General features: G+C 35.3%; 1 protein-coding gene across 2 annotated transcripts in view; it reads left to right on the top strand.

The window, feature by feature from the left end:
- Positions 1–386: 386 nt before the first annotated feature.
- The window catches only part of LOC110106522 (probable tocopherol cyclase, chloroplastic), a 28228-nt gene continuing 9481 nt past the window's right edge, over positions 387–19133 (top strand). Inside the window, exons 1-9 of one of the 2 annotated variants that reach the window (XM_020836453.2) lie at positions 387–752; positions 842–1086; positions 2143–2222; positions 6239–6315; positions 6512–6681; positions 16766–16863; positions 18089–18196; positions 18666–18810; positions 18968–19087. In XM_020836453.2, the coding sequence (XP_020692112.1) occupies positions 514–752; positions 842–1086; positions 2143–2222; positions 6239–6315; positions 6512–6681; positions 16766–16863; positions 18089–18196; positions 18666–18810; positions 18968–18990 (1185 nt within the window). In that variant the 5' untranslated portion in view covers positions 387–513 and the 3' untranslated portion in view covers positions 18991–19087. Of the gene's footprint in view, positions 753–841; positions 1087–2142; positions 2223–6238; positions 6316–6511; positions 6682–16765; positions 16864–18088; positions 18197–18665; positions 18811–18967; positions 19118–19133 lie in introns of those variants that run through there. The other variant, XM_020836452.2, reaches the window with a different exon arrangement.

The following is a 19133-nucleotide window of genomic DNA, read 5'->3' as shown; positions in this document are numbered from 1 at the left end:
AAAATTTTTCTTGCATATGATTTTAATTAAAATATTCGAATACAAAATTTGAATTAAATTTATTGCTTAAAAAAGAAATCTGCAAGAAAAATATTTTAATTCGAATATAATTTATAATATATTTTCATAAAAAATAAAATAATTGATATATTTATACAATTTTAATCAGATGTATAAAATCAAAATTTTAAATATACATCTCAAATTTATTAACATAATTTTTTTTTTCATATATTCTTGATTGTTTTTTTTTCATAATTTTTTTTTATTTCCTTAATTTTCAATAATAGTCATAAATTTATTTAACTATTATTTTATATTAATTATTAAAATTTTATGATAAAAAATTAAGGCGGTCGTTCAAAAATAATCCTTTATATTTCCATGATTTGCAGTTTTCCACGCAGAGGATAAGTGGCCACCGCCAAATGTCCCTATCCTCCCCGTGAGCTTAATTTTAAGGTAATTCCGAACTATTCGTCTCTTCACTCTTCGAATGCCTAGAGTGCTACCATGGATCGTTCTGGATCATCTGCGCTTCTCCGGCAACCCCTCACCGCCGTCTGTCCTCTGCCTCCGCGTTTTCTCATTTTTCGGAAAGTGCCGATAGCCAATGTGGAGTTCCGGCGGCGGCCACCGAAACCCAAAGCGGCTACTTCATCATCTGAAGCGGAAAAGACGGGGGCGGTCTCCTCGTCGCCGGTTTACATACCAACTCCCAGAGACAGGGAACTCCGGACTCCTCACAGCGGGTTGTTCCCTTGTCCAAATTTCTCGTCTGTTGATTCGCGTCAAGTGTTTGGATTTAGACTTCTGCTATGACATTGCTTTATTTTTGCAGGTATCACTTTGATGGGACCGCAAGGGTGTTCTTTGAGGGTTGGTACTTTAAGGTGTCAATCCCTCATTGTAGGCAGAGCTTCTGCTTTATGTATTCCGTGGAGAATCCGGCTTTTTCTGATGGGATGGGGGTGTTGGATAGGGCAATGTATGGGCATCGCTTTACTGGCGTTGGAGCTCAGATTCTTGGTGCAGATGACAAGTATATTTGCCAGTTTAGTGAGAAGTCGAAGAACTTTTGGGGAAGTGAGTCTTTTTCGGTTTTGTTTGGTTGCGTATGTCATTGTCGTTGCTTTATACGTGTATTTATGCTTTCTCACTGCTTGCTTATTTGTACATCTTACACTACATTTATGGATCTAAGAGCATTATACAGGGATGGAGATGAAGAAAACCATAGTAACCAAACCTTCACGCTGCCCCCTACCTTGACCTAAACTTACGTTTAATCGTTGGCAAGAGTTCCTCTCATGTGAGCGACCCCTTGTTCCATGAGTCAGATATGTTTGATTGGTGGGATTTTCATGTTGTGGATTATGTTGGAAATATTTTGACAATCAAATAGATTATGTATCTGAACACAATAAGATCAACATGAAAATATAACTTTTGATTGTGAAGTTTTAAATATTTGTTGAGCATTATGAAGTAAATTAAATAAATTAAGGAAATGTAAGCCAAAAAATCAAGATTGCATCTCTACCCTGAGTTCAAAGAGCATTCTATGCGGGATTCACCATTGTTGTTGCTACCAAGGTTGTTTTGGAGGCTTGTTCCTCACTTGTAATTAATCATCCGAGCTTGCTCTTATGAAAACTTGACTTCAAAACCGAATAAACCCAATCTTGCTTTGCTTTATGCTAGACTGGGAAAATCTTTGGGATATAATTTCCTTATTACATATATTAGTCTTTTGAATTCATATATAAACTCTGTTTTATCTTTCAACATCCTATAATTCCCGCTCTATGCAATGTTTGAAAGACATGCATATGTAATCCATCTGATTTGCGTTGAATGAGGGTCTGTTGCCATCTCTCGAGATTGTATATTTTCTTTTGTTCTCAGTACTATGACTTTTGAAACCCTTTTTTAAGATATGAATTATTATTATTTCGTCCTCATCCTTTTTGCATCCATGTCAAGTTACCATTTTATTAAGAACCTACTATCTGATATTTAGAGATTAATGTACACTTTCATGTTGTATTTTGTTGATAATAATTTTCTCTACCAGTCATCTTTTTTTTGCTTGTCTTTTAGCTTCATGAAATTATTTAATAGATTACTTGATATGGTTAGGTAGGCATGAACTCATGCTTGGGAATACATTCATAGCAGGAAACAATTCAGCCCCTCCAAATGGGGAGCTTCCTCCTCAGGTCTTGTCTTCTCTTACTTGTTACCCACTTAGCATTCACACAGTTTGCTTATATGCAAAGCATTTTACTTGTGCGCTTTCTGTAATTTGTGGCAAAAGCATCTCTACAGCTCTGGTACTTTGAATTTACTTTTATTCTTCCTTTTTGCATAGGATATTTGGCTTTTCTGTCGACATAGCAGTATACAAGATAGCATGGCTAAGGAGTTGTTTATGTCCAAAACAGTTCCTTATAAATTTCTTACGTTCAACTGTAAACTTGTCATACAAAATGATAGCGTAGGTATGATAAAAAAAATTCTTCTAGTTAGTTAGAAGGTGATATGAATATTCTAACATTGTCAAATAAATCTTATTAGTATTAGAAAGGATCAATTTTCTCTCATTGTGATTTATTTATTTATTTATTTGAGAGGAATAATGGTTTCATGTTATATTGTAAGATAAAAAAGTGAGCGATATTGTGATATCAACATCTATGATATTTCCAATTAGTTTTACTCCATCTCATCTCCTAACAATTAACTGGAACATGTATTTCATGTTCCAATGAATTTAGTGTTGTTGTGTAGTAAAATGTTCAGTTGGATGTTCATTATAACTGTTTTGTCAGATGACCGGATAATGCAAGTACTTAAATCAATGAAAACATGATGTAAATTTTTTCAGCTGCCTTAGGGTGCGTTTGGGACGACGTTGCTACTGCTGTGCTATATAAAAAGCATTGCAAGGCTCGTTTGGGCTAATCACGTCAGAAGCGGTTACAAATATTTCTGCTTCCCCACGCTGCTTTGCGCGACATACCCTATCTTCCACGGTCCGCTGCTTTCCGCGGTATTGAAGGTAGAAAATTACGTAAATGCCAACTTCATGCGAGACTGCGATCATTTTTGCGATACACACGCGCTCATCTCCAAGGTATTCGTTGTTGTCGAGAAGCCTCTTCACTCTTTTCTTAGCGCAATACTGACGATCAAAGTGCTTCACTTGTTTAAATGCATCAGAAATTGGGGAAATTTTCTTGTTTCAAGAAGTAGAAAGGCAGGTAACAATGATACCCAAGTGGGGCGACAACTCTTGACGAATTCATCTCTGGAACTCTTGCATTCGACCGGGAATAGAAGGCCGACGGTCGCCACCTCCGTTGGCTTCTTATCCGCCTCCTTCTCCAAGCAAGAATAGAAGGCGTCCCGAGCCTAACCATCAAAATTCGAGAAATCATGATTCCCTGCCCTTGGAGAGAACGTCCACCATTATCACCATGCGAGAGGCCAGAGCTTGAAGAATGGCTGTTGGCTGGGAAGGCCAATGAGACTTTGATCCAGGATAGTCCTTGAGAAGGCCACGATCATTTAGTTCTTAGAACTAAAAATAAATATTTAAAAATAAAAAGTAGTTATTAGATTAGAATGAGAATTTGACTCTTAATATTCAAATCATTAAGTTTTTAATGAATTTTATTCTCATCTAAATATATACAAGGGTATCAAAGTAATTTATGCTTATAAAGTCGCAGCACAGCACGTAAACAGTTAAACTTTCCAAACAAAATATACTATTTTTTATACAGCAACTTCAGAAAGCAGCTTTCTGTACAACAACTTCACAACCTACTTTACCGACAGCTGCAGCTGTTCCAAACGGACCCATATAATTGGTTATTTGGTTTTAGCATCATTAGAATCAGTCATGCCTCTTTTTTAAAGAAAAAAAACCGAAAATATTCTCCTGACCATTTGTATGGCTAATTTGATCTTAGTGTATCACATTTCTCTAATTTAGTTTCTTGACTATACAAAATTGATCCCATATGGGATTCGGGGGACTAAATTGGATTTGTTTTGTATGGTTGAATGATTAAATTGATATCAATTTTGTATGCCAATTTCCATCAATTCTACTCAAAGGATTATTTGGGATCAATTTTTTATGGTTGAGGGACTACATTAGAGGAACATAATATTTTTTTGACTAAATTAGTTCCTTATGAATAGAAGTGATTATTTTGGGCTTTTTTTATAACCACCCTTTCTATAACGTAGGAACAAGGTTGATTGCATCAACTTCTCTTCAAATCCTTGAATGGGTCAGGCTTCATGATTTGGATGCTTTAATAGTCTGGATAAAGTTAAAGGTTTTGATATTTACTTTGGACTCTTCTTCTTAAGCCAAATTCTTTGGATAGGAATGTGATATTTTCCAATCACTTGGGGCCAAATATAATTGTTACTCTGTTCATATATGTGCATGCTTGTGGATTTAAGGGGTGAGGGTTGCAAGAACAATAGTTTCATGCACTAGGCTGCATGCATAAAAGCCTATAAGAGTCAAGTTTCCATTTTGAATTAATAGACCATGATTTTATGGTGCCCTAATTACCGAATCATTTTGAATGCATCCGAGCTTCCTCAGGAAGGCGATCTGGACTTGGTTTCTACGATAGATCAAATATCCTCTCTCTCTCTCTTTATCATGGCGCATTTGTACCTTAGTTATGCTTAATCAACACCTCAATCATTCTATAATAATACATATTTTTATTTACAGATATTTAATATTGTGTACCATATTTCAAATGGCGCACGCCGCATCGTGTGCCATGCACAATGGCTCCATGGAGAACTTTGCACCATATGTGCGATTCACCATTGACAAATATGTTCACTCATCTCAATCAATGAAATATTTAACATTTTATGGAGCTATTTTCATAGAGTTTAAATGAACTTGCAATGAGATTAGTATGAGCGAGAGCATTGGTGAGTGGCCTCAAGTGGTAGAGATACGATGACCAACTACAAGTGTTAGCAACATGGGTCTGATTGGTCCTAAGGAGGTTTGTTTTTGTGTAATAGGAGCAGCGAAGGTACCAACAAGTGACAATGGTTGTGTTGCAATTAAGAGGTCAAAGTCATGTGTACCCAAAGGAATGGGCGAGGGAGAGGGGAAAATAAGGGGTTCCTGTTGAGTCGATAAATTTATTCTAATTTGGCAAAAAATGGTTGGAAATTATAAAATTTTGGTAGAAAATCTCTCAAGAAACAATATATGAGGAAATTCGTTAGCTCCCTTGCTTTTGTAATAAGCTCTCCAACCTAATATCAGCAATTGTAAAGCTCATATATTTGATGATCCTTGTAAATAAGGACTCATTTCTTTTTCGACTAGGGATATCCTACAAAACGTTGGACTCGGGGAGCTTGGGTGGTTTGCCATCACCCCTCTTATCTATTACCAGAAACATGTGCAACATAACGGGGCACAATGAATGCCATAAGTAATTGTTAAATGTAGAGTTTGACCTCCTTAATGCTTGTTCAAACCATGAGGGTTAGTTAATTTTTATGATTTGTGCCATAAGAAGTCTTGCACCCGTTAATTAAATAAAACTATTAATAACAAACACAGAATTTTGTTATATTTATACCAACCCGTCTCTTGGAAAAATATCTCTAGCTTTCTCAGGAGAATACAAGGCCTTTTTTTTCCATAACTCGCATTCGTATTGCTTAACTATTTGCATGAATTTATAAAATAAAAGAATGAAATGTCAAACTTCTTTATCTAAGCCTTAACCATCCTTATAATTTTCGAATTCAACATTTATTGCTTTCTATTAGATGCATAGTGATTCGTCGTTTATAGTAGATTTAACCCTTAAACCTCTTTTGCTTGTCATTTACTTAAAGAGCTAGGGTTTTAAGTGAGGAAATATGTTTTCATTCAGCGATAACTGTAATAATAAATACAAGTCTAAGGAACTATTTATATAGATGAGGGCTAATCACACAAGGACTAAATTATCAAAAGGAAATATGATAATGACCATGAGCTCTTAACACATTATATGCGACATTAGATAAAGATGAAATATTGACCATGCTCCTGAATCAAATTCTAGTATGCATGCTTTTGTTAAAGAAATACTTCAGTTTATACTTCCAAATTTGAATGTAATTCTGACTTCATATTCACTATTAATTCAACTTCTGACCTGGCTTCATTTAATTTATGTAGGAATTTCGTAAGCGTGTTTTAGAAGGTTTCCAGGTCAGCCCATTTTGGCATCAAGGCTTTATACGTGATGATGGAAGGCATGTTTAAACTTGTTACCTTTATTTTGCAGTATAAGTTTGATAATGTAAATTAATCTTGATATGCTTTAGCTTTAGAACTGGCTTTATATGCATTTGCTTTCCTATGCCAGTTCTCAAATATTCCATGTAATTTATTACATATTAAGATTACAAGCATTCCACTAATTTTTTTTTCTATATTATATTTTCATAGGTCAACCTATGTTCAGACTGTGAAGACAGCACGTTGGGAATATAGTACACGTCCTGTATATGGCTGGGGTGATTTCAAATCTAAGCAAAAATCTACGGCAGGCTGGTTAGCTGCTTTTCCTGTCTTTGAGCCTCACTGGCAAATATGCATGGCAGGCGGTTTGTCGACAGGTATCGACTATTTGACTATAATGCTAAGTGAAAACAGGAGTTATTGTACTCAATTAATCAATACACTTTTTCTTAAACATTTTGAACTAATTGCATATTTTTTAATACCTTCTTATCCTAAATTTGTATGTTCCTGATATAATTCATGTTGTTTGTCTTAACATGCAGTTAAATTTATTTAATAGACTCTTAAGTTATATTTGATCAATGAGGTTCTAGTACCAAAATGGGCATTCAAACTACACATCAAAATTTTAGGAGAACCTTATATAACTCTTTTTAAAAGAAGCTTCTAGAAACTTTTTGGAGGCCTAGAGAATCTTGCAGAGGTTCTAAAGAACTTTCTAAAAAGTCAAAGGAATCTTTTAGAAAACTTAGGAGAATTTTCTAGAACCCTTGGGGAGTATTTTTTATGCAAGCTATGCATTTTAAAAAAGTCAAAACTTTCCCTCCTATAATCAAGTGGTGGACCACATCTTAAGAGGAATTTGAGTTTGATTCATATTCAAATTCGGAAGGATCAAAAAATGGAAGAAACATCAACAATAAAGGTGTGAAGAAGATCAAGTCGAAACCTACATGAGATTATCAAGGAACTTTCTACAAGTTACTCCAACCTAATTAGGTTTGGCTGAGCACAAGATGAATCATGATAGGATTTAGGCTAATTTCCTTGAATTTAGGATTAAAATTAGAATTTACCTTGTATTTTCTTTGATAATTTTAATTGATCCATTATGGCTATCAATAGGAGTCATTGTAGATCTTTTTTCATGTCAATAAAAATCACATGCCATCTTGACTCCGAGAGCCATTTTTTCTCCCTCTTAATTGCCCATATGGTCTTCCCTATATTACCAAAAATTGACTGCTTCCATCACTCTCAAAACTCTAAAGCCTTTCTATAGCTTCTCTCACCATGACTTTCACCAGTTTTCTCTCTCTACTTGAGCTTATTGGTGAAAGAGAAGCCAATGTGTCATCAATGAAGCAAGAGGACCCCAAGGAAGAAGAAAAAAGTGTTAACCTCCTTGTGTTCTTCAAGTTGACCTAATCAAAATATGATGATAACAGTGAAAAAAATTGCAATTTTGCTTGAAGAAAAATTAAAATATCTAATTTATAAGAAAAGTGCACTCAGCTATTGCCTATCATGAGTCTTCATATGCCTTTGTCTTCCATTTGCACCTGAAATCTCTAACACAAGTTTATTCCTCTTGCACACTCACCACCACACTTTTTGTCCCTAAACGTGATTCTCCTCCCAGGTTACCCCAAATTTCTCCTAGCACCACTCTTAATGTCGAGAGCTGAGCTTGTTGAATCTCTTCTGGTATCCCCTCTCTCCTATTGGGACTCCTCCCGCTTCTGACCAATTGAAACCTCAACTCTAAGGTAGTGCTAAGCCCCAAACATGGGCCTTCCCAGATGGAAGTCTTAAACCACAATATAGCAATATTATAATTGAATATTGAGGAAATTTAATTCAAATTCCATAGAAACATAAATTGGCTCAAACATGATCCTTGACAAGAGATCAGACTGAGCAACAAGATCTACAACAACATCAACAACTACGTGGGGTCGGCTACATGAATCCTTTTTCTCTATTGTCCTGTTAAGAGTCAAATTCTGAATTAAATCTAATAAAGAAAGGTCGTTTCTAATATTTTTTAACCAAGTCTTTTTAGGTCTATCTCTATCTTTTTTAACCTAGGCCAAATCTAATACATGTACTCTCCTAATAGGGTCATCGGAAGGCCGACATTTTACATGGTCAAATTATCTAAAGTGGCTCTCTCTAATCTTATCTGTCACTGGAACTACTCCAAACTTTTCCCAGATATGCTCGTTTCATATTTTGTCTCTAAGAGTTAAGTCCACTCATCCACTTGAGCATCCTAATCTCAACAACACTTAACTTAATATTATGCTTCTCTTTTGATGGCCAACATTCTACGCCATAAAGCATTGCAAGTCTCAACACCATCTTATAAAATTTTCTCTTAAGATTGAGTCAACAAGGTCTATAAGTCAATATTCGATAAACTTCTAAGCTCGTTCCTTTGAAAATAAATAATAGAGTTTATAAGATTCAGAGCACAATAACCTAATGTAGAAATAAAAACACATGTACCTTTCCCTCAATGATGAGTTCAATCATTAGATTATCATCAGTGGAGGGGATCTTTCTCGCCATAAAATGGATATAATATGATCGAAACCATATCCAGAGAGAATTCCATCAAAATCTAGCACCCCTCTTACGAGAAAAAATATTAATAATCAGCTTATTTGTGCTCAGTAGCTACACATCTATCCTTTCCATCAATCTGTTGAAGTTGATAAATGTAGGCTTGAATGAATCTCACAAAGAGCCAACCTTATATCTAGTATATTCATATTATCACACTCAAAACTCTTATGCCTGTAAGGAAATTGCACCTGCCCTCTAATCAGATGGTTAGCCTAATTAAGATAGCACCAGTGTCATTACAGTGATTGGCCTGAATCTTATAGTGATCAAGTCTTTAAAAAGAGTGCACATTTTAGATATCTTGGGCCTATTGTTCAAAGTGATGGTAAAATACATAAGGATATTATTAGTAGAATTCAAGTTGGATGGTTGAAGTGGAGAAATGCATCAGGCCTATTTTATGATAGAAAATTACCCTTCAAACTTAAGGAAAAATTTTATAAGATGGTGGTGAGACCTGCAATGCTTTATGTCATAGAATTTTGGCCATTAAAAGAGAAGCATAAAATTAAGCAAAGTATTGCAGAGATGAGGATACTCAGATTTATGAGTGGCTTTATACTTAGAGATAGAATACGAAATAAGTATATAGATGAAAAAAGGTTGGAGTAGCTATAGTGGCAGATGAGATTAGTGAGAATTACCTTAGATGATGTGGTCACATAAAACATCGGTTTTCTAATGCCTCTATTAGGAGAGTAGATGTAATAATCCGGCCTATGTTAAAAAAGATAGAGATATACCTAAAAAGACTTTGTTAGAAAGTATTAAAAATGACTTTTTTTTATTTGCTCTAAATGAGAATTTGACTTTAAATAAGACATAACAGAAAAAAAGAATTCATATAGCTGACCCTCCACGTAGCGAATAAAAGCTTCTTGTTGTTGTTATAATTATAATCATGGATTGTAAGTCGCACTTGATAGGTACATTGCCCCCTTTGTTAGCTGAGGCTGATTTAAACCCCTTTTACAAGCTTTCCCCTATTTATGGGCTTCCTTTCCCCTATAAGATACACTCATAGTTATTGATAAAATTTTTTTAGTCATATCGAGTTGATTATTTTCGTTGGCTAAGTGAACCAATATCTATAAAAATCTTAAATCACAAAATCATGGATCCTGATAATGTTTGAGGTAATTTCCCATGCCTGCTCTAAGACAACATTGATATATTCTTCTCCATAAATAAAATTGTTGTTACTAAAAATAAAGCATATTTTAGCTTACCTTCTAGCTTTAATTGAAAGTTCTTGCTTATGATTGGGGATAATAAATCATAGGAGCTTGTGTTTATAGGAAATCTTGAATATGATTATGAAGTCCTTTTTAGAGGAGGGCAAAATCTTTGACCATTGTCTTATGTAATATCTAATCCGTCTTCCAAAAATCTAAACTTGAACCACTTGAACAAAAATGAGCTGAGAGAATTTTTAAAGCCTATAAATTTATGGGAAATTTGTTGAGGAAAATTTCTTTTTTCATCTTTGCCTAGTCTCATATGTGCTCTTTATCTTAGTAACCCATGTACACCTTGTCACTTAGCAAAAAAAATTTTGTGACAGTCTTAAAAGGGAAATGAAAAGCTAAATTTCTTCGATCTCAATTTAAATTCTTAGATCTTCATCTTTTGTAGAATTCTAAAACATAATCTACACAAGCTTTCATGCGTTTGCTCAAGAAGGACTGAGTGCTGCTACCTATCTGTGGGATCCGAAAATTCACACCCCGACCTTTTCACGGCCCCTTCTCTTTTTTTTGGGTCGTCGAGGAGAGTTTTAACGAGTAAGTTTTAAGGAAAATTTTTAGAAGGCATATTGGGTTTTGAATAAGATATTACTCAGAGATTTCACCTTCATTTTGTGAGAACTTTATGATATGAGTTCGGGTTTCCTATAATCCAAGCCCCTATAGTTAATTACCCCTCTAATGAGAGAGAACTTTCGATTAAGGCTAGTCGTCAAACGAATACGTAGTATCTGTGTATCTTAGTAGCATGATTTGATATTTAAAAAATTTAATATTTAAAATTAAAAATTTACCACCTTGCATTTAAAGCGGATGGTGAGAGGAAATGATGATAGACTCGATCAAGATCCCATGCTTCCGTCGTCTCGGGTCATCATGTTTCCTGATCTACTTGGTTAGAGGAGGTAGTCGACCTAACTTGATAGAAGGATCCTTGTTGGCAACCATGAGTTTCGTCGACCAAGGATACCTCGTAGACATTGGACGAATATTTATCTAAAAGGATAAATTTGAATCCACATTAGCTAACAGAGGGTTTTGTTCCCTATCGATTATATCATATTAATTCATTACTTAATGATTTGACACCGTTTGAGAACCTACGGGATCTGATCATGACTGTAATTTAATGGTGCCATTTAGCGGCAAAACCACCCGATTAGGGGTCCCGGTCATAACCGTTTACTTGTGGTGTCATTTGACAGTGAAACCATCGGTTAAATGACACGTGTCACGTACTTACTGGCAATAGATGGAATGAGAATGAATTTTAGCGATATTCTCGACCAGACGTTTGCTCTTTGTGAGCTAATGTTATTTTCAAGTTTATCCCAATTGGCAAACTGTTGTGGAGGATGGATGAATTTTGCTTTAAGTATTTTTTTGTTTAAATTTTAATTTTAAATATTTAGGTTTTAATGACTTTTTAGCTTTAAAGTTTTATGGGAATTCAAAGGTTGTTACAGGCTCAGTAGTGGTGATAACTAGAGAGGCACCATCGAAGAAAAAATGTAAGGATTTTTCAAAATTCAAAGACAAAGACTCCATTTAGTGCATTTATTTTAAGAAATCAAGACACACAAAGGAGGCAAGCTGAAAGATGCATGAAAAGCTCCCAGTAAAGAGTGGAACCAAAGAATGGACAAAAGAATACATCACAATATAACACTACAACAAGTTAGCCCACCCCAGTAACACAGTTCAACTTAAGAGAGTTCAATAAACAAGATATTGATAAGCTAAAGCAACTCCTGATATCACTTGAAAAACTATATGCATCTTCTTCTTTTGCACTTTTAGGTAAGTTTCCTATATCCATCAGATTAAATGCCTCTAGAAATCATTTGAAAGGTTTATAGATCATTGACGTAGGAGCCACATATCACATGATATACTCCACCACCACCCACTTCGTCAATAATACTCCTTGCTCATGTGATAAAAAATTCATCACTGCTAATGGTTCTTTTACCACAGTAGCAGGCTAAGGAGACATACCCTTATCTCCCTCTCTCACTCTAAAATATGTGCTCCATGTATCAAATTATCCACTAACGTAATCTCCATACAAAAATTTACTGGTGACCATAATTGTCAACTCTTATTTAACCCTACTTATTGCTTATTTCAGGACCCGGGATCGGGGAAGAAGATTAGACATTCTAAGGAGGGAGATGGACTGTACTACCTAGAAGAGCTTAACAAATCTAATATTATCAATAATGGCTATTCTATGTTATTTTTATTTGGCTTCATCATTTTAGATTAGGACATCCATCTTTTAATGTCTTGAAAAATATGCACACAAAATTTTTTTATAAGTTAGAAAATGAATCTTTTCGTTGTGAAACCTATGAGTTAACCAAACATAAATGAGTTTCTTTTCTAAACAAACATGAGAGATGTGATACTCCGTTCTACGTTATTCATAGTGATATCTGGGTACCCTAAAAATCTCTAACATCTCAAGGGCTCGATGGTTTGTATCATTCATTGATAACTAAACTCAAGTCTCTTGGATCATTCTCCTAAAAATAAATTTGATGTTAGCATTATCCTCCCCATTTTTCACACAATGATCCAAAATCAATTTGGGGTAAAAATATAGAAATTTTGCTTCGACAATGCTAAAGATTACTTTATCCAAACCCTATTCTCATACTTGAAAAAAAAGTATCATTCATGAGTCTTTCTGCATTTACACCTCATAACAAAACGGGATCACAGAAAGAAAAAAATAGTCACCTTCTAAGCTCTACCCGTTTACCTTCAAAAATCTTGTGACTCAAAATAGCAATGGATATTCTATTCTTTTTTTACTCCAAATTTCAATCTCATAATAACCTTACACTCAGAATCTTTGGTTGTGTTGCCTATGTTCACATTTACAACCAACATAGAGGAAAAGTAGATTCAAGAGCACTCAAATGTATCTTTCTTGGATATTCAACCATCCAGAAAGGTTATAAGTATTATCATCCCTACACCAAGAAAATCTTTGCATCTGTTGATGTCAATTTTGATGAACAAAAATCCTATTTTACCAAACCTCATCTTCTGCGGGGAATTGAAACCGAGGAAAATGAGCTTGCCTCTCTTGCCCTTGCAGCTCCATCTTAAATCAATCCATCTAAGCCTAAAATTAAAGCTAGGAAACATAAACAAAGCTATTATGGATAACATTAATTTTAGTAAAGTGTATTCCATGCATACATATCCAAACTATGCTCCAAAGGAGATTCAATAATCGAAACCGTCTCCTGAAATTGAAGTAAACACAATTCACAAAAAAAAAATCTCTTATACCCCATAACCAACTTTATATCCTTCCATAACTTCAACCTTCATACAAAATTTTTTTGGATACATTAAATGATATTCATATTTCTAATGATATTTCTGAGGCCATATCTAATGAAAATTGAAAAAGTGCCATGAAATGAAATATAGACCTTGGAAAAGAATAATACGTGGAAGATCACCGACCTATTCGTAGGAAAAAAATTAGTCAGCTGCAAATGGGTGTTCTTTGTGAAATACAAAGTTGATGGTACGCTAGAAAGGTATAAGGCAAGACTGGTGGCGAAAGTGTACACTCAGACATACTTTATTAACTACCAGGAAATTTTTGCATCAGTTTCCAAGATGAACACTATGAATTTCCTGCTCTCACTAGTAGCTAATTATAGCAAGCATCTAGAACAACTGGATGTCAGAAATGCATTCCTACACAGGAATTTAGAGGAAGAAATATTTATAGAAATTCCACCATGATTCAAGGATAAATATGAGGGTGATAATGTGTAGGTTAAAAAAGGCTCTATATAGGCTAAAACAGTCATCTAGAGCTTGTTTTGAAAGATTTTCAATAGTCATGCTACTTAATGGTTTTCGGTAGAGCTAAGAGGAGCATACATTATTCTTCAAGCACTCAGACTCGGGGGAAGTCACAATTTTATAATTTATATGGATGATATCATCTTGACTGGGAATGATGAAAAAGAGAAAGTGATTCCAAGGAAATGTTTTGCTAAGGAATTTGAGATCAAAGATCTTGGTAGATTAAAATATATCATTGGAATTAAAGTAGCCCACTCTAGCAAAGGAATCTTCATTCACAATGAAAATACTAGGGTTGTCAAAATTTGACCCGCCTCGAAATTCGACCCAGACCCGTCCAGTAAAATTTCGGGTTTGGGTCAACCCGTTTGCCATATAGGTATGGTTCGTGTTCGGGATTCTGAACCATTTTTATAATCGTGTCGGGTTCAGGTTGACCCGGAAACCCGAGGATGAATTGAATTGACCCAAAATCTAGAGATGTGCTGCCCTCGCGACCTCCTGCAGCCGACACACACTTACGATTGGCCACAAAGCTCCTGCGCTCTCGAGCGCGCAGGACCTGCTCTCCCTCCTGCACTTGCATCTGATGCCTGATTGCCCGGACTGAGTCCCACGCTCGCTCCCGCAAATCCAACCTAGCCCGCTCCCATGTCAGGACCACACCTGCTTGCCGTCGCATCCGCACAACACCCAAACCCACTTGCGCTATTGTTTGTGCGGACCGTGCCCAATCTCGTTTCGGTATTCCGAGTTAGCTGGTCGAGTCGGGTCAAACCAGTAAACCAGTGGGTTGGGTCCGGATTGGAATTCCTGATCCATTTATAAAATTGGGTCGAATTAGGGTCAATCTGTTTGGACCCGAGTCAATTTGTGTTGGACTCGAACTCGACTCGTTGACCCATTTTTGACACCCTTAAAAAATACATTAATGATCTTCTCAAAGAAACATGTAAGCTAGATTGTAAACCGATACCAACACCAATAGAACCAAATCTCAAATTGGGAGAAGTTAAAGAAAATCCAAATGTAGATGAGAGAGCTTACCAAAGCAGTGTGGGAAAATTGATCTACCTTTCTCACACCATACCAGATATAACATTTTCTATAAGCATGATTAGCCAGTTCATGCAAAATCCAAAGTAGACTCATATGTAAGCTTTAGACAGAATATTGCACTAACTTAAGGGGAACCAAGATAAAGGTATTCTCTTTTTAAGAGACCATGTAATAACCCTATAGGCATATACTGATGCATATTGCATAGCATTACCAGTATATAGACGATTTACCTTAGGATACTGTACTTTCCTCGGAGGAGCCTTTGTTACATAGAAAAGTAAGAAACATAATATGGTGAAGAGATTTAGTGCAAAAACATAATACAGAGCTATGGCCTTGTGAATATGTGAGCTATTATGGATCAAGATGATTCTAAAAGATTTGAGAATCAAGTGGGAAAGGCCCATAAAGATAAACTGTGACAACAAATCGGCAATCAGCATAGCTCACAATCCAGTTCAATATGGCATGACCAAACACATAGAAGTAGACATACATTTCATAAAGAAGAAATTAGATAGCAGTATTATATGTATTTACTATGTCTCATCAAAAGATCAGCTTGCAGATATTCTTACCAAAGGACTTGATAACTCTATTTTTTTTTGGACTGATTACCAAGCTCGGAAAATCTATATTCCCTGGCTTGAGGGGGAGTGTTAAAATCTCAGTCGTCCCTTGGCATTTTGATCCCACGGCTAGGATGAGGATCTATGGAAGACTCACTTAGATCACGCCAATCTCCTTTCATGCTTACGGTGTTGATTTAGGAAGGATTATATTAGAGAAATTATGAATGATTATGTAATTATTTGCTTCTCTTTAAGATATATTATATAGATCTATAAATAATGATATATTTGTGCAATAATATTAAGCTTTTCCCTTTCCAAATCTCTGAATCTAACAATATCCAATCTTTGTTCTAAAAAATTATTCTAACCAGGAACTACTCAAATATAATAGTCGGGTAACAATAACTAGAACCCATAGGATGGAAGAGTCAAAGCAAGAGGAGTACTATCAAGAATGGCCATCATCAAGTTCTTGCGTTTTTAGTAAAACCTAATCTACTCTAGTTATGCAATTTACTCCTTTTGTGTAATAGGATCTAAACCTAGGTTTCCCGCCTAATCTGAATGTCTCAATTTCTGTAAGTTTCTTTGAGAACTTGTAAAGCCTATTTCCCATCAAACCCAAGGAAGGATTAATCTTTTTGCTAGAAGAATGTTTTATTTGGTAGATTAGGTTGTATTCCTCTCTTGCCTACAAATCTGAGCTTTTTATGTGCATCCTACCTTTACATGTTATGTGTCTTTTTATATGCATTCTAAAATTAATTTCAGTTTTTGTACTACTTTTTCTAGTTTTCCAGTATTTGACCTCATTTATTGTTTTATCTGGTGGCTGATTAACTTGCCTTCCTTAGTTCCTTAGATTTGTGGGTCACGCATGCTATACTATGTTTCCTGTTGATTTATGAAGCGCATAGTAACGGAATTTTTTTCCCCCTGCTGTTTCATCTCTTATGATCTACTTGATGCTCCTCTGCTACTTTCTTGAACATGGAACCTTTTTGAAGTATTTTGTTATCTTTTTGTCGAACGTCTTAGATTCTTTAATGAAGTAAGATCATTGTATATTTTAGTCTATCCAAAGATTCCATTGCATTACCCAGGTTGGATTGAATGGGATGGAGAACGGTTTGAATTTGAAAATGCACCATCCTACTCAGAAAAAAATTGGGGTGGAGGCTTTCCAAGAAAATGGTTTTGGGTAAGTTTCTTCTCCTACCGTCAGAAAACCTTCATGGTAGTCAAGAAAGGAAAAGACCTCTTTCCTTTTGGAAAAATAATCACTGGTCAAAGGGAAAGATAGAGAAAGAGCTTCACTAGTATTGAAGAACGTACATCATTGTCTATTGAAGTCATTAGCGTGCTCCAAAGTGCTATCAACCTGCAGCCAATGTTTGGTGTTATAGGTTATAATTGCTGGCATATGTTAATTATTTCTTGTGATGTTATCTGTTTCATCATGCTTGTCAGATAATTTGATGGAATCAAGCTGCTCATGAAAGTAATTGGATTTTGATGCTATTGTTCATTTCATTATTACCACCTTTTTTATATTATTATTATTAAGATACTAATTAGAAGAACAAAGCACTTTTGTTTTGGTGATAAATGAGGTAAAGCTCTTTGGGTGATATTGTTCCCTTGCACCATCTGTTCCAATCACATTGCATTGCAATAATTTAAGCTGCACAATATGTACGCCATCTAAATAAAGCTCCATTGCTTCATTGTGATTTCTCCATCGTTAACTTTTTCTATTCATCCATATCCATTTCTTGCTTGGGCTTAAGGCTTTGATCATGATCACGTTAAATGTGGCCACAATGCATATATTTTCAGGATAAAAACCAGTTCATAGTCAGAAACCAATTTTCCTGGGAACTATTATAAATCAGAGCATGCACAAGCCAACTCTCAATCATAAGATTATGGAGAGAGGAGTCATGCATGTATAATAAACAACTTCAAAATACCGAATATTTTGAAATATCCAAACTATTTCAAATTTTAATTTGTTGAATTAAAGACCATGTTTCACTTGCATTTGCTATGGCAGAAGCTAACTCATTTACTAGATGACGAGACTGTCATTAGAACAGACAAGCTGGAAGCTTTCCTTGTTGTGTATCTGAACCTTAAACCCTTGAGGTGTTAGGTGAGAATAGGTATCCTAAAAACCAACGTTAATAGTAGTGGGAACATTAAGGGTTTTAAGCTTAAAAAAAATGTCAAATGAGTGAACTAAGCAATAATCTGATTTTCTTATTTATTTTAGGAGATTTTAATATTTAATATTTTGGCCTTTGTGATTTAAGATTCCACTGTTTTGTGATTTGTTTCGTCATAATTTAAGTAGAATACAATCGATGATTAAAAAAAACAAAAGCTACTTAATGTTGTATAATCAAATCTTCCGACTATTGCAGGTCCAGTGTAATGTATTTAAGGGGGCTTCAGGTGAAGTTGCTTTGACAGCTGCTGGTGGATTGAGGAAACTAGCTGGATTGGCTGATAATTATGAAAATGCGGCCTTGGTATGCTATTTATATTTTTATTTTTTTCTTTTTTTTTTTTTTTTTCTGGAGTTCTTTTTTTTTTTTCCTTTTTAGCACCTTCACAACTTCTTACAATTTTATAGGAAGCCACTTTGATTTGATAATGGAGTAGGATTCTGAACCGGCTAAGCCCTAAGGATTTCTAAATGAGAAATTGAAAATTGATTTGACTACTGACCGGAGGGAAGGAGTTAGTGTGAAATGTTCAAATGAAACCAAGAATAGAGGCTCTAGAAAAGTCCGGTCCAACTATGTTTTTTTAAGGACAACTTTAACTTGCAGGATTTGATGGTTAGTATGATAATCTCTTTAAGACAATTTGACGACTCTCTAGGCTTGAACAATGTTAGCGTCAGCATGTTTTTCTTTATTTATTGTTTTCCTAAACAATATGCAAGGCACTCATGAAGACCAGAATAAATCTAATTGTGCGTTCTGTTTTTTCTAGGTTGGGGTTCATTATGGAGGAAAATTCTATGAATTTGTGCCCTGGAATGGTTCTGTGAGCTGGGAGATCAGTCAATGGGGTTACTGGCATATCTCTGCAGAGAACAATCAAAATATGGTGGTCTCTTTACCTGCAACATCAAAATGTAGTGCAGTTGATAGTTTTGATTATTCAGAATGTCCATTGAATTCTTTAACATTTACTGTATCTTGAAATATGCACTGGTTCTGAAATTCATCATATATTATTCTAGCTATTTATGCCCCTGCAATAATTGCAATTCTTGTGGACAAATTGAACAGGTAGAATTAGTAGCAACAGTTGAAGAACCTGGCACTCCCCTGAGAGCTCCAACGCAAGAAGCTGGACTAGTGACAGCATGTAAAGATACTTGCTATGGTGATCTGACGTTGCAGTTGTGGGAAAAAACATCTGATGGCAAAAAGGGAAAGGTACATGAATCCTCAT

Source organism: Dendrobium catenatum, unplaced genomic scaffold (genome assembly GCF_001605985.2).
Source record: "Dendrobium catenatum unplaced genomic scaffold, ASM160598v2 fragScaff_scaffold_133, whole genome shotgun sequence".
Classification (NCBI taxonomy): Eukaryota; Viridiplantae; Streptophyta; class Magnoliopsida; order Asparagales; family Orchidaceae; genus Dendrobium; species Dendrobium catenatum.
The sequence above is the reverse complement of the archived record's forward strand: the minus strand, read 5'-3'. Positions and strand labels throughout refer to the sequence as shown.